Source organism: Pan paniscus, chromosome 19 (assembly GCF_029289425.2).
Source record: "Pan paniscus chromosome 19, NHGRI_mPanPan1-v2.0_pri, whole genome shotgun sequence".
Lineage (NCBI taxonomy): Eukaryota > Metazoa > Chordata > Mammalia > Primates > Hominidae > Pan > Pan paniscus.
In genome coordinates this window covers 81,987,634-82,001,761 of record NC_073268.2, presented here as the reverse complement: position 1 = coordinate 82,001,761, position 14,128 = coordinate 81,987,634, and the positions used below count along the sequence as shown (strand labels likewise).

At 39.3% G+C, this 14,128-nt stretch overlaps 1 protein-coding gene across 25 annotated transcripts in view; it reads left to right on the top strand.

The window, feature by feature from the left end:
- CEP112 (centrosomal protein 112) overlaps positions 1-14,128 on the top strand; it is a 554,108-nt gene that overhangs the window by 226,027 nt on the left and 313,953 nt on the right. For all 25 annotated transcript variants that reach the window (XM_063599331.1, XM_063599328.1, XM_063599327.1 and 22 more), the window contains one exon: positions 4,609-4,744. In XM_063599331.1, coding sequence (XP_063455401.1) covers positions 4,609-4,744 — 136 coding nt within the window. The remainder of the gene's footprint in view (positions 1-4,608; positions 4,745-14,128) is intronic.

The following is a 14,128-nucleotide window of genomic DNA, read 5'->3' as shown; positions in this document are numbered from 1 at the left end:
TCTTTATCCTTTATATACTCAGATGAGGAAAATTTACTGCACTTTATGAATAAATCAGAGCTAAAAAGCAAATTTTCTTTCCACCTTTTTATCTTCATGGAGGCCCAGCTTTAAGGCATTTGAGTGATGCGTTTCTACTTGGCCCCACAACTAGTTCCACTGGGAAAAAAAAAATCTTCAGTCCTTTTTTCCTCCTTCTTTCAGGATGCACTATTGGGATCATGGTAAAAAGGAGCGCTGTTCCTGTGATAGGAGCAGACCTTTGCCTGTTTCAAAGCTTCAGCATTTTCATTTCTGCTTCATTACCATGTAGAAATTAAAATGGATCTCTCCTTAAAATGATTATCACCTCTTTATTTGAATTGACAGATTTAATTTATATTAAGACAGAGGGGCCAGGTGCAGCGGCTTATGCCTGTAATCCCAGCTCTTTAGGAGACTGGGGTGGATCGCTTGAGTCCAGGAGTTCGAGACCAGCCTGGGCAACTTGACAAAACCCCATTTCTACAAAAAAGAAGAAAATTAGCCAGGGGTGGTGGCTTGCACCTATATTCCCAGCTACCCAGAGGCTGAGGTGGGAGGATCACCTGAGTCCGGGAGTTCAAGGCTGCAGTGAGCCCTGATTGTGCCACTGCACTCCAGCCTGGGTGACAGAGCAATACCCTGTCTCAAAAAAAAAGAAAAAAGGGGGGGGGGGCAGAAGGTTTCTAAATATTAGTGGAGCTCCATGTATTCATTATGGTTTTACTGGACAAGAAACATTGAATTACATTGAATGAGGCCACTTTTGATATTTAGTGTTACTATTAGATTAGTTCAGACAGTATGGCGGGACTGGAAACCAGATTTTACATATTTCCCTGTGCTTATAATTGAGTATAAAACAATATTTGCTATTTGTAAATCAGGGTAGAAATGATCAGTTAAAAACAATGTGCCTTATTGTGCAAGGTTTTCATATTTTAAAATGGCCTCTAATTACCTGACGGATAGCTAAAGTTTATGACTTTGATTTATGTGGTCATAAATTAGTTATAAAGTAAATGAACTAAGCTTAGTAGGTAAGAATGACATGTTATAGGGAAAAAGATTCATCCTATTAAATGAAAAGTGTTTAAATAGTTCATGTAAATTATTGCACAAATAATATAAAAAACTAACTTTCAACATAGATAGGACAAAGTTGCTATTTCAGCTATAGGTCATATATTTTTATAAAATGTGTTATCTTTCTTTTGGCTATTTAATGTTCCATAATTAAAAAGTAAGTGATATATACACTTTTAAAGTTTTCAAATCATGTTCAATATACTTTCTTTTGTATTTATATACAAACTGACCAAAGGTAATCCTTTGATAAATGTTAATCTTAATTATAAAATGGTCTTCCCAAGTGCTTTTAGAAGGGCCTCAAAAATTAAAGAGGAACATAAACTAGTCACTATAATCTCTAAACAGTCATTGCACTGCCTAACCCCAGTGCCTTGTAAACAGTGCCACCATTCATCAACCACAGCACCCTTTCCCTCTGAGCTTGCTCTCAGAATCCTTTAAATAGTACATTCCAGGCAGCCCCTTCCAGTCAATTGGGACCACCACACCAGAGAGCATCTATTTGCCAAGCCAGGTCTAGACCATGGTACCCAATAACAATTTATATGACTTTATGTTGTTCCCATGTGCTGTTTTAGTATTTAGATATTTTTATATTCAAACAAATTATTCAATGTTTGTAGCAGGGAAATCCTACATACAACTTAAAGCCTCCTGTTCTTGAACAGAATAATATAGAAAGAGTGAAAATGCACCAGAACAATTTAAAATTCTCTATAGCCATCAGAGTGCTCAGTCTTTCATATAGTGGTGCCCCCAAAATCAGCCTTCAGTATGATATTCAGTTATTAGTCACCATTATCTTTGAGCTAATATTCACATTAGGTGGCAAAAAAGCCTCACTAATGTTAGGACCTTAGAACTTAACAGCCAGTTAACATTAAGACCATTTTGCTTTAACAACATGTAAGAAACATGGTGAACAACAAGATACTCAGGTCCCAGTTCATTAAAGTAGACAAGTTGAAGAATAGCTTTTAAAAACTTCCAGAATCCTGTACCCCATTGCTGCAAAATGCAGTTACTGAGAGCCACATGTGGCATGCCTCATGACCTGGAATGGCTTAACTGTCATGCAGGGCATCACACACCTTGGGGCAGTATTAAACTCTGTAGGTCATAAAAATGGTGGCTACATCTGTAAAACAGACACATAAAGGAACAGGGATTTAGTGGAAAAACTGTTTTGTTTATCATGGGATTGCAATGATTATTGTCACCTTCAGGTAGATGGATGCATGGGATATGAAGAGATAAATAGACACAAGGTAGTGTTTAAAATGATAAATAAACATGCACGATATGCTCTTTCAGCCTGTCAACAAAAATGTGCCTGTTTGCGGATCCCAAATACAGGGGTGGGGATGGGATATGGGTGCGAGGAGAGAACACACACACACACACACACACACACCCCCCTATCTATATCTATATCTATATCGATATCTATATATCTGTATCGATGATAACCTCATTGTAAAGGGACAAGAGAGTCTTGCTGAAGTAGAAATTAGGTGACACTTTTTTTCTTATCAGTCTTTTGACCACTTAAGCTTTGAAAGAGGTTTTCAATTTGGTGGGGGAGAGGGAGAAAGTTTGGTATTTTGATATATGATATGTACGTTCTTATTGAAAAGCCTAGAAATTTTTGTGTCTTAGAGTGGATTTTAAACTCAGATGAGTAACCTGGAAAAACTCGTATTACTTTTTGCCCAAGTCTTAAAAGATTGCATCATCTTGTTTTAGAAACGTCTTTTCTCCCCTTTATGATATTTCTCTAAAATTTGGTTTGAGTGAGTTAAATTACCCACCCCCGCCCAGCATCCTTCAGTGTTACAGCTAATAGTAAGAACATATTTTTTACTTGTGTAAGCTTTCCCATTTAGGGAAGGTGAGCTAAGTTAATCTTACCTGTGGCATCTGGAAGATCAGGAAAGCAGTGTGGCATAGCAGCCAACAACAGGAACTCTAGAAGCACACTGTCAGGACTGGAATCCTGGCTTGACCTGTTGTTACTCTAGGTGTGTAACCTTGGAAGTATTCTCTAAGCCCTAGTTTCCTGTTCTGTGTAAGTAAGGATGTAATAACACTCTTATACTGGTTTACTGTGAGAATAAATGAGAGAAGACACAAACTTCTGTATTAGTCCATTTTCACACTGCTGATAAAGACATACTGGAGACTTGGCAATTTTCAAAAGAGGTTTAATGGACTTACAGTTCCACGTGGCTGGGGAGGCCTCACAATCATGGCGGAAGGCAAGGAGGAGCAAGTCACATCTTACATGGATGGTGGCAGGCAAAAAGAGGGCTTGTGCAGGGGAACTCCTCTTGTTAAAACCATCAGATCTCGTTAGACTTACTCACTATCATGAGAACAGCATGGGAAAGACCTGCCCCCATGATTCAGTTATCTCCCACTGGGTCCCTCCCACAACACGTGGGAATTATGGGAGCTACAAGATTAGATGTGGGTGGGGACACAGAGCCAAACCATATAAAATTCCATTGCACAATATCCAGCACCTAGTTAGAACTCAAAGTTAACTATTGTTAAATGACATGCATTTATAAACTGAAGGCTTTAATTTTTTCTTCTATCAACATGCAAAGATTCCTTTTGTTTTGTTGGACCCTTTCAGCTATATAGTTTCCACCTAAGGTATGAAGAAATGAGATGGTTATCAGTTCTTTTAGGCAATCTGCTAGAAGGCAGTAAAATAATTTTAGGCCATCATGTTTCTCTGTTGCATTGACTTCACTGAAGATTAACTTCTGGTAGACATACATCTTTCTATTTGTACATTGTTTTAAAAAAAAACATGACATATAATTCACATACCATAAAATTCACTCCTTTGAAGTGTATAGTTTGGTGGATATTAGTATATTCACAAGGATGTGCAACCATCACCACTATCTAATTCCAGAACATTTTCATATTTTCCTCATTTCATATCCCTTGGCAATCACTCCCTATTTCCCCAGCCTCTCAGACCCTAGCAACTACTAAGGTACTTTCTGTCTCCATGGATTTACCTATTCCGGAAATTTCATATAAATGGAATCATACAATATGTAACTTTTTGTGACTGGCTTCTTTCACTTAGCTGAATGTTTTTAAGGTTCATCCATGTCGTAGCAGGTATCAGAACTTCATTCGTTTTTAAGAATGACTAATATCCCATTGGATAGCTATTCCGCATTTTGTTTATTCATTCATCACTTGATGGAGACACATGGTTTTACTCAGTTTTGTTTTTAGAGAAATCTTTGAAAGCAGTTTTGCCTTCATTAGAATACACAATATATGTTTATAGCCTTTTTCTCTTGAGACAAATTAGTTTATTGTCAAATTTCTAAAGGGAAGTTTTGTAGGATTTGGATCAAAAAAATTAAAATCTGGATTTTATTTTAGAGGGGGTTAAATATTGTTCTTTCATTCAGGCCTAGCTCTTTTATATTTTAACTCTGAAGCTTCTCTGAACCTTTCTAGGGAAAAAGAGGAGCAGCTAACTCGTGTGACTGAAGTTCAGAGGTTGCAGGCCCAGCAGGCAGATGCCGCTCTGGAAGAGTTTAAGCGGCAGGTGGAACTGAACTCAGAGAAAGTCTATGCTGAAATGAAAGAGCAGGTAAGGAGGCTGCCACACCATCCCTTTTGAAAGTCACTCTCTCAGTAGGAAGGTACATTCTCATCTTAAATATGACAGAAACATTTCACTTTTTAAAAGAGCTGTATCAAAATTAGCCATACAATCGGGTCAGAGATTCAGAATGAGAAAGAGATGTTACCACTTGATTCATCCTTCAAGCAATGCCAGAATGATCATTTAAAAGTCCCCTGTATAAATGTAGTAATGGCAAGCATGTACCTTGCTTTGGAAGGATAGATAATCCTAAGAGAAAAATCCCATGACTGATCAGTTTCTTAGAGCAGGGGCTCCAGTTAACCATGTCTGTGTTTCTTCATGTTCTATAAATAGTGTCTTATTGATCAGCTACAGCAAATTATTTTCAACTGGCAGTTGTGAAGAACAAAGGCTGTCTCCAATTCTTATATAAGATGGGTAGTTTTTTTTTTTTTAGTTTTTAAAGAAAATACAAAATTTGTAAAAGAATAAAGGGAATTATTACAAACACCTGGGTACCCATCGCAAAGATGCAATAATTGTTAACGTGGTTTATATAAACTAAAAAATTCAGGTGAAGTTTTAGTTTACTTTGTTTTCATGTCTAATCACATTATTCTTTCTTCCATGGAGAAATCCATTATAATTAATTGAGTGTATACAGTCAGCCCTCTGTATCCATGTGTTTTTGTATCCGTGGGTTCTGCCTCCACAGATTCAACCAACCATGGATCGAAAATATTTGGAAAAATTTGACAATGCTCCAAAAAGTAAAACTTGAATTTGCCATGTGCAGAGGACTGTGTTGAATCCATGTGATAGAAGTGACATGTAGATGTTGTATTAGGTATTAGAAGTAATCTAGCAATGATAAAGTACACAGGAGGATGTGCACAGGTTGTATGGAAGTACTAGACCATTTTATATGAGGAACTTGACTATCTGTGGATTTTGGTATCTGGAGGGGGTTCTGGAACCAATCACCCATGGATACTGGAGATGGCTGCATTATTTCAGTTTATTTTATATGCATACATAATGCCCATAGATAATATGTATGTATATATTATTTATGCATTAATATGTTACAGGCATAAATGTTTTTTTGTTTTTTTAAAAAATTAGATAAATATGAACAGATTTTCAGTACTATTTCTGTTTTCCCTTTTATATCTAATATTATGTATCTGTGTGCTAACCATGCTGTTTTAGTACAATCTTTTTAACACTAAATTTATTTTATCATATGAATATAGTATATTTTATCAGCTCCCCTACTCAAGCATATTTAGTCTTTTTCAGTTTTTCCTGATTATAAAGAATGTTTCAATACTCACTTATTATTTTACACTATAGTTATCTTCCTTAGGAGTCCCAAGCACACACTGGGTGGGAGAAATGTGCCTAAGGAAGGTTTCATGTTTGAATCTGACTGAGGACTGAGCCCTGTGTTACGGGATCCCTAGGGTGTCACTTTTTTGGCCAGAAACCTCTGTGGCTAGTGGCACCTTTGCCTGAGTTTTGCTCAGGCCCACTGGGCTCATTCCACCCACTCAGCCTGATACGCTGCTCTTGGCTCATGCTGCTGCCTGGATCCAACACCTGCCAAGGGTGAGTCAGGCATGGAGCAGCAAGGGGTATGTGAGCAAGCATGGGGTCTGGCCGCTGTGCAGTCAGGTATGCCACCTGCTGCAGTGGGTGGGCAGCTCCAGGTGCCAGCATGGGTGTCAGCTCTCTGTGAGGCTGTGGCTGGACCAGGTATACTGCAAGCAGCTTCCACAGCTGTCATTGGGGAATGTGGTGGCACCTGGAAGCTTGGAGATGCCAGGAACCACAGGAACCCAAGGAGGAGCCAAGAACCACATGAACCCAAAGAGGAAGTCATAGCCCTGGCTCGGGAGCGCCCAGGTCTGGGGCTGTAGCTCTTCTCTCCTTCTCTTTGCCTTCAACAAGGCGAGCAAGGAGCATGTTTCAGCCCTGTTTTTGTTGCAGCTCTTTTAGCCCTGCCATTCGACAGGTCTTGAGTTCTTGTCCTGCGACTAGGAAAAATGAGGTATGCAGACAAGTGGAGGGTAAGCAAGACAAAGAGGAGCTTCATTGAGCAATAGAACAGCTCAGAGACGCATAGTGGGTAGCTCCTTTCTGCAGCCAGGGTGTCCCAGTGAGTGTTCAGCTCCTAGCAGAGAGGAGACCCTGGAGTGGTAAACCCGTCTCTGCAGACAGGTAGTCCCATCATCTCTGCAGCTCTCAGCAGAGAGGAGACCCTGGAGTGGTAAACCCGTCTCTGCAGACAGGTAGTCCCATCATCTCTGCAGCTCTCAGCAGAGAGGAGGCCCTAGAGTGGGTTACTCCTCTCTGTAGGCAGGTCCTCCTCTTATCTCCCCAGCTCTCAGTAGAGAGGAGGCCATGGAGTGGGTTGCTCCTATCTGCAGCTGGTGGTCCCGATGTCTCTGCAGCCCTCAGCAGAGAGTAGGCCCTGGGATGAGTTGCTCCTCTCTGCAGCTGGTTGTCCTGACATCTGCAGCTCTTAGGAGAGAGGAGGCCCTGGAGTTGGTAGCTCCCCTCTGCAGCTGGTTGTCCCCACATCTGCTCTTCTCTGGCTGAGCCTGGGGCTTTTATGGGCCTCAGAGGGGAGGAAGTGCACACTGATTGGTCCATGGGTGGCCATGGGGAGGCCCAGAAAAGGCACCACGAGTTCCCACTCCAGTCTGTGGGACTTGCAGCCAGGCCCCCCAGCCTTCAGGCCCTCCCTGGCCTGAAGGTGAGGCCTCACTAGGGACCCATCCCCTTATGAGCAGGGGTCTGTCTGCCCCCTGCTGCTGTTCATGGTGCCCAGGCTGTAGGTGTCAAGGGTTGCCTGCAGGCCAGCATTGAGCTGCCATCAGCACCCACTTGGCTTCCCTCCTATGCTCATTGGCAGCCAAAGTCCAGAGGTGGCTGAGGCAGCAGGGGGCTGGCATGTCAGCACTACCCTGAGTGTGTGCCCACCTGGCTGGCTGCGACAGCACCCAGGCTCAGCCCTAACTTTGCTCCAACATTGTAGTGGGCACGGACAGCAAGGAGAAACCAGACAGCGGGAGCAAGCATTTCTGAGCCAGCTAGGGCAGCAGGACCTTCCCCAGCCCCCAGGAGTACAGAAATGCCTGGATCCACAGCCATGGTATGGTAGGCTGAAACTGCACCATTCATGTTACATATAATGTAATGCATGTAATATACATGTATGTAATATGCATGCAGTAAAAAAAAGTGGTGATTCCATTTTATACACAACCAAGGAGTTTTTTGCTTACAAAAACAATAGGAAAGCATGTTCTTATATGTAAGAGCTCATATAATATATACCACATTTTTCTGGAAAAAATTTGTATGAATACATGAACCAATCCAGAAATGAAGCATAAGACTTCCCACACATAAGGAAACCATCATATGAAAGGATGAGTAGAGAACCCTGGAACCCCAAAGAAGTAGAAACAAATTTAAATAATTGTTACGAATCTACTTAAGAATAGAATTCTAATATTAATTGATTTTTTGAAAAGGAAGGTATATAAAACAGAAAATACAAATGTATTAACAACTTGAATTTGTATCCCTAGATTACATTAACAAGGATCAAAAGTAGATGAATAGCAAGAGTTGGAGAAGCAAAATATACTAAAACTCTTTGTCATAAATATGTGAGACTCATAAAATTCTTAAAATTAGGGAAATGTAGGTAAAAATAATTTTGTAATGTTTAAATATGAGCATTAATAAAATTAACAAGTTGTACATTCTCATAAAAGTCTTGAAAAGTTAAAAAGCAAAGCTTGAGAGTAGAGGCTGCCAAAGGAACAGAAGCAGAAATACAACAAAATGTCCAAAATAAGATAGAGTATATAATTGTAATAATAAACATTAATAGGTTAAATTTTTCTAGTAAAATGGTATTGATTAGAAGACTGAAATCCATAAATATACTATTTATAAAACTAATAACTAAAATAAAGTTAACACAACAATTAGAATAAATGGATGATGAAAATATATCACTTATATTCAGAAAAAAAGGAAAGTAGGATTGTAACACTATCATACAAATTAAATCAATACAAGTCAATAAACTGGACAAAGGGATATATTTTTGCATGCTAAAGACAAGAGTACTCAATCGAAATATGAAAAGATGTTAGGAACACATGGAGAAATGGACATAGATAGTCATGGGGTGTTTTCATATATTTTTCTCCATCTCTGACAGGTCAGTGGGTAAAATCCAAATGGGGTGTAACTAACAAATTATATGACAGCTATATTTTGACTTTTTCTTTTTTAGTGTTTTTTTTTTTTACGTTTACTTTTGTAGATATATGTTTCCATTTTATTCCAATAAGTACAGTAGTCCCACCTTATCCAAAGTGTCACTTTCCATGGTTTCAGTTACCTTCCATCAACCACAGTCCAAAAATATTAAATGGAAAATTCCAGAAATAAAGAATTCTTAAGGTTTACATTGTGCACTGTTCTTAGTAACATGATGAAATCTCATGCCGTCCTGCTCTGTCCTACCCTAGGCATGACTCATCCTTTTATCCAGCATATCCATGCTGTATACCCTACCTGCCCTATACAATGCAGCTATATAGCAAAAACCATAGTGCATATAGGGTTTGTTACTATCCAAAGTTCAGACATCCACTGAGGGTCTTAGAACATATAAGGAGGGACTACTGTACCTAGGAGTGGAATAGCTGATCAAGTTTAACATTTTTATTTTTATGTATATATTTTTAAATTTTTTATTTTTTTATTTCAATAGGTTTTTGGGGCACAGGTGGTGCTTGGTTACATGAATAATTTCTTTAGTGGTGATTACTGAAATTTTGGTGCACCCATCACCCTAGCGGTGTATACTGTATTCAATGTATAGTCTTTTAACCCTCACCTCCCCCACCCAAAGTCTTCCCCCTGAGTCCCCAAAGTTTATTGTATCATTCTTACGTGTTTGTGTCCTCATACCTTAGCTCCCACTTATGAGTAAGAACATACGATGTTTGGTTTTCCATTCATTTAGAATAATGGTCTCCAGTAACATCCAGGTTGATGTGAATGCCGTTATTTTGTTCCTTCTTATGACCAAGTAGTATTCCATGGGGTGTGTGTGTGTGTGTGTGTGTGTGTGTGTGTATGTATATATATCACAATTTCTTTATCCACTCGTTGATTTACGGGCATTTGGGCTGGTTCCATATTTTTGCAATTACAAATTGTGCTGCTATAAACATGCGTGTGCAAGTATCTTTTTCATATAATGACTTCTTTTCCTCTGGGTAGACACCTAGAAGTGGGATTGCTGAATCAAATGGTAGATCTACTTTTAGTTCTTTAAGGAATCTCTACAGTGTTTTCCATAGTGGTTGTACTACTTTACATTCCCACCAGTATTTGATATAATTTCGATTTTCTTAAATTTACTGAGACTCGTTTTGTGGCCTGTTATGGTCTATCTTGGGGAATGTTCCATGTCCTTCTGAATAGAATGTATATTCTGCAGTTGTTGGGTAGAATGTTCTGTAAATATCTGTTAAGTCCATTTGTTGTAGGGTATAGTTTAAGTTCGTTGTTCATGTTGACTTTCTGTCTTGATGACCTGTGTAGTGCTGTCAGTGGAGTATTAAACTCCCCCACTATTATTGCATTGCCACCTGTCTCATTTCTTAGGTCTAGTAGTAATTGTTTTATACATTTGGGAGCTCCAGTGTTAGGTGCATTCATATTTAGAATTGTGATATTTTCCTGTTGGACTAGTCCTTTTACCATTATATAATGTCCCTGTTTGTCTTCTTTAATTGCGGTTGCTTTAAAGTTTGTTTTGTCTGATATAAGAATAGCTACTCCTGCTCGCTTTTGGTGTTTATTTACATGGAATATCTTTTTCTACCCCTTTACCGTAAGTTTATGTGAGTCCTTATGTGTTAGGTGAGTCTACTGATGACAGCAGAAATTTGGTTGGTGAATTCTTATCGATTCTGCCATTCTGTATCTTTTAGGTGGAGCATTTAGGCCATTTACATTCAATGTTAGTATTGAGATGTGAGGTATTATTCTATTCATCGTGCTATTTGTTGCCTGAATACCTACTGTTTTTTAATTATGTTATTGTTATATAGGTCCTGTGAGATTTATGCTTTGGTGTATTTAGAGGATTTGTTTGAAGATTTAGAACACCTTTTAGCAGTTCATTTAGTGGTGGCTTTGTATTGGCGAATTCTCTCCGCATTTGTTTTCTGGAAAAGACTATATCTTTTCTTCATTTATAAAGCTTACTTTCGCTGGATACAAAATTCTTGGCTAATAATTGTTTTGTTTAAGGAAACTAAAAATAAGACCCCACTCCTTGCCAGCTTTTAGGGTTTCTGCCAAGAAGTCTGCTGTTAATTTGATAGGTTTACCTTTCTAGGCTACCTGATGCTTTTGGCTCACAGCCCTTAAGATTCTTTCCTTTGTCTTGACTTTAGATAACCTGATGACTATGTGCCTAGGCGATGATCTTTTTGTGATGAATTTCCCATGTGTTCTTTGTGCTTCTTGTATTTGCATGTCTAGGACTTTAGCAAGGCTGGGGAAGTTTTCCCAAATTATTCCCTCAAATATGTTTTCCAAACTTTTAGCTTTCTCATCTTCCTCAGGAACACCAATTATTCTTAGGTTTGGATGTTTAACTTAGTCCCAAACTTCTAGGAGGCTTTGTTCATTTTTTAAAAATATTTTTTCTCCATCTTTGATGGATTGGGTTAATTTGAAAGTCTTGTCTTTGAGCTCTGAGGTTCTTTCTTCTGCTTGTTCAATTCTATTACTGAGATTTTCCAGTGCATTTTGCATTTCTCTGAGTGTGTCCTTGATTTCCAGACATTATGATTGTTTTTTATATATGCTGTCTATTTCACTGAAGAACTCTTCTTTTGTATTCTGTATCATGTTTTCGATTTCTTTATGTTGGACCTCACCTTTCTCTGATGCCTCCTTGATTCGCTTAATAATTGACCTTCTGAATTCTTTTTCTGGCAATTCAGAGATTTCATCTTGGCTTGGATCCATTGCTGGTGAGCTGGTATGATCTCTTGGAGGAGTTAAAGAATCTTGTTTTGTCATATTACCAGAATTTTTTTTCTGGTTCCTTCTTATTTGGGTAGACTATGTCAGAGGGAAGATCTGGGGTTTGCTGCTGTTCAGATTCTTTTGTCCTATGGGGTGCTCCCTTGATGTGGTGTTCTCCCCCTTCCCCTAGGAATGAGGCTTCCTAAGAGCGGAGCTGTAGTGATTGTTTTTGTTTTTCTGGGTCTAGCCACCCAGTGGAGCTACCAGGCTGTGGGCTGGTACTGGGGAGTGTCTGCAAAGAGTCCTGTGATATGATCTGTCTTTACATCTTATAGCCGTGGATACCAGGACCTGCTCTGGTGGAAATAGCAGGGGAGTGAAGTGGACTCTGTGAGGGTTCTTGGTTGTGTTTTTGTTTAGTGTGCTGGTTTTGTGTTGTTTGGCCTCCAGCCGAGAGGTGGCACTTCAAGAGTGCGTCAGCTATGGTCCTATAGGGAAGATGCAAACTTGCCCTAGGGACACCGGCTTAAGTATTCAGTTTTCTCAGACAGTGGACAGGGCCATAGAGCTCACAAAAGATTACGATTTTTGTCTTCTGATACCAGGGTAGGCAGAGAAAGACCACTAGGTGGGGGCAGCAATAGGCATGTCTGAGCTCAGCCTCTCCTTGTGTGGGGCTGGCTGTTACTGCTGTGGGGGATGGGAGTGTGGTTCCCAGTCTAGTGGAGTTATATTTCCAGGGGGATTATGGCTGCCTCTCGTGAGCCATACAGGTCACCAGGGAAGTAGGGGAAAGCCAGCAGTCACAGGCCTCACCCTGCTCCCACACAGCCCTCAGTCCTAAAGGCCTGTCTGACTCCTACTGTGTCCTTCCAACAGCACCGAGTCTATTTCCAGGCAACTGGCAATCAGGGTTGAGAACTTGCCCCAGATCACGAGCCTCCCATTGAGAAAGCAAGCAGACTCTCAGTTTTTTGTTGTCTCAGGGAGCCTGCAGCAGTGATGTGATCCAGTTCTTTCAAAGGGTCTGTGGATTCTCTCAGCTTTCCTGCTATGTTCCTGTAGTAGTTCTTGGAGCCAAAGTTCACGATGTGAGTCTCCATACACTGCTCTGGCCATCGGAGAGGAGCTGCAAGCTAGTCCTGCCTCCTGTCTGCCATCTTAATCTGTATTTCAACTTTCTACCATTTGACACTACATATTAAATCTCTGTTCTCATAAAACAGCTAAAAGACTTAGTAGACTGTAAGGGAACCCTCAGTATATTTCTAAAACTTAACATGTCTGAGAACACATATTTCTTACCACAATGCAATAAAACTAGAAATTAAATTTCAGTTAAGATTGCTACATTGGACTTCACCAAAACTAAAAACTTTTGCTCTTTGAAAGACATCATTAAAAAAACAAAAACAAGGCAAACCAGAAAATGGAAGACAAGGCTTACAATACATGTATTTCGAAGAACTTGCATCTAAAATGTAAAAGAAATCTTAGAACTCAATAATAAAAAGACAATCCAATTAAAAACAGGCAAAAGATTTGAACAGGCACTTCACAAAAAAAGATATACAAATGACTAATAACCACATGAAAAGATGCTCAATATCATCATCATTCATCAAGGAAATGCAAATTAAAAACCAAAATGAGATGCTATTACATGTTCATTAGAATGACTAAGATGATAAAGACTGGTTGACAATACCAAGTGCTGACAAAGTTGTGGTGCAATTGAAGCTTTTATACACTGCTGATGGGTACATAAAACAGTATAGCCACGTTAGAAAACTGCCAATTTTCTTAAAATGTTAAATACACAATGACCATATATGTCAGTCATTCCATTCCTATGTATTTACCAAAGAGAAATAAAGACATGTCTAGACAAAGACTATTGCACAAATACTGACAGCAGATTTGTTCATAAAAGCTCAAAACTTGGGCAGCCAAAATATTCCTCAGAAGGTGAAAGGATAAATGAAATGTGGTATGTACAATGAAATATTACTCAGCAGTGAAAAGGAATGAATTATTGATACAACAGCATGGATGGATCTCAAAATCCTGCTGAATGAAAGAATATGCAAGCAGAAGAGTATATACTGAGTGTTTTGTATTCTCTGAGTCCTGTTAGAATTCCCAGTTCTTTTCAGTGAGAAAGTCTTGTCTCATCTTCTGTGGGCGGATTCCAGTTTCAGTTGTTTCACAGTCTTTGCTGTGCTCCTTTGGATCTGTTTGTACTTATGCCACTCATGGGTAAGTCTGAGACTTGGGTGATGATTTAAATCACCCCACCCAATG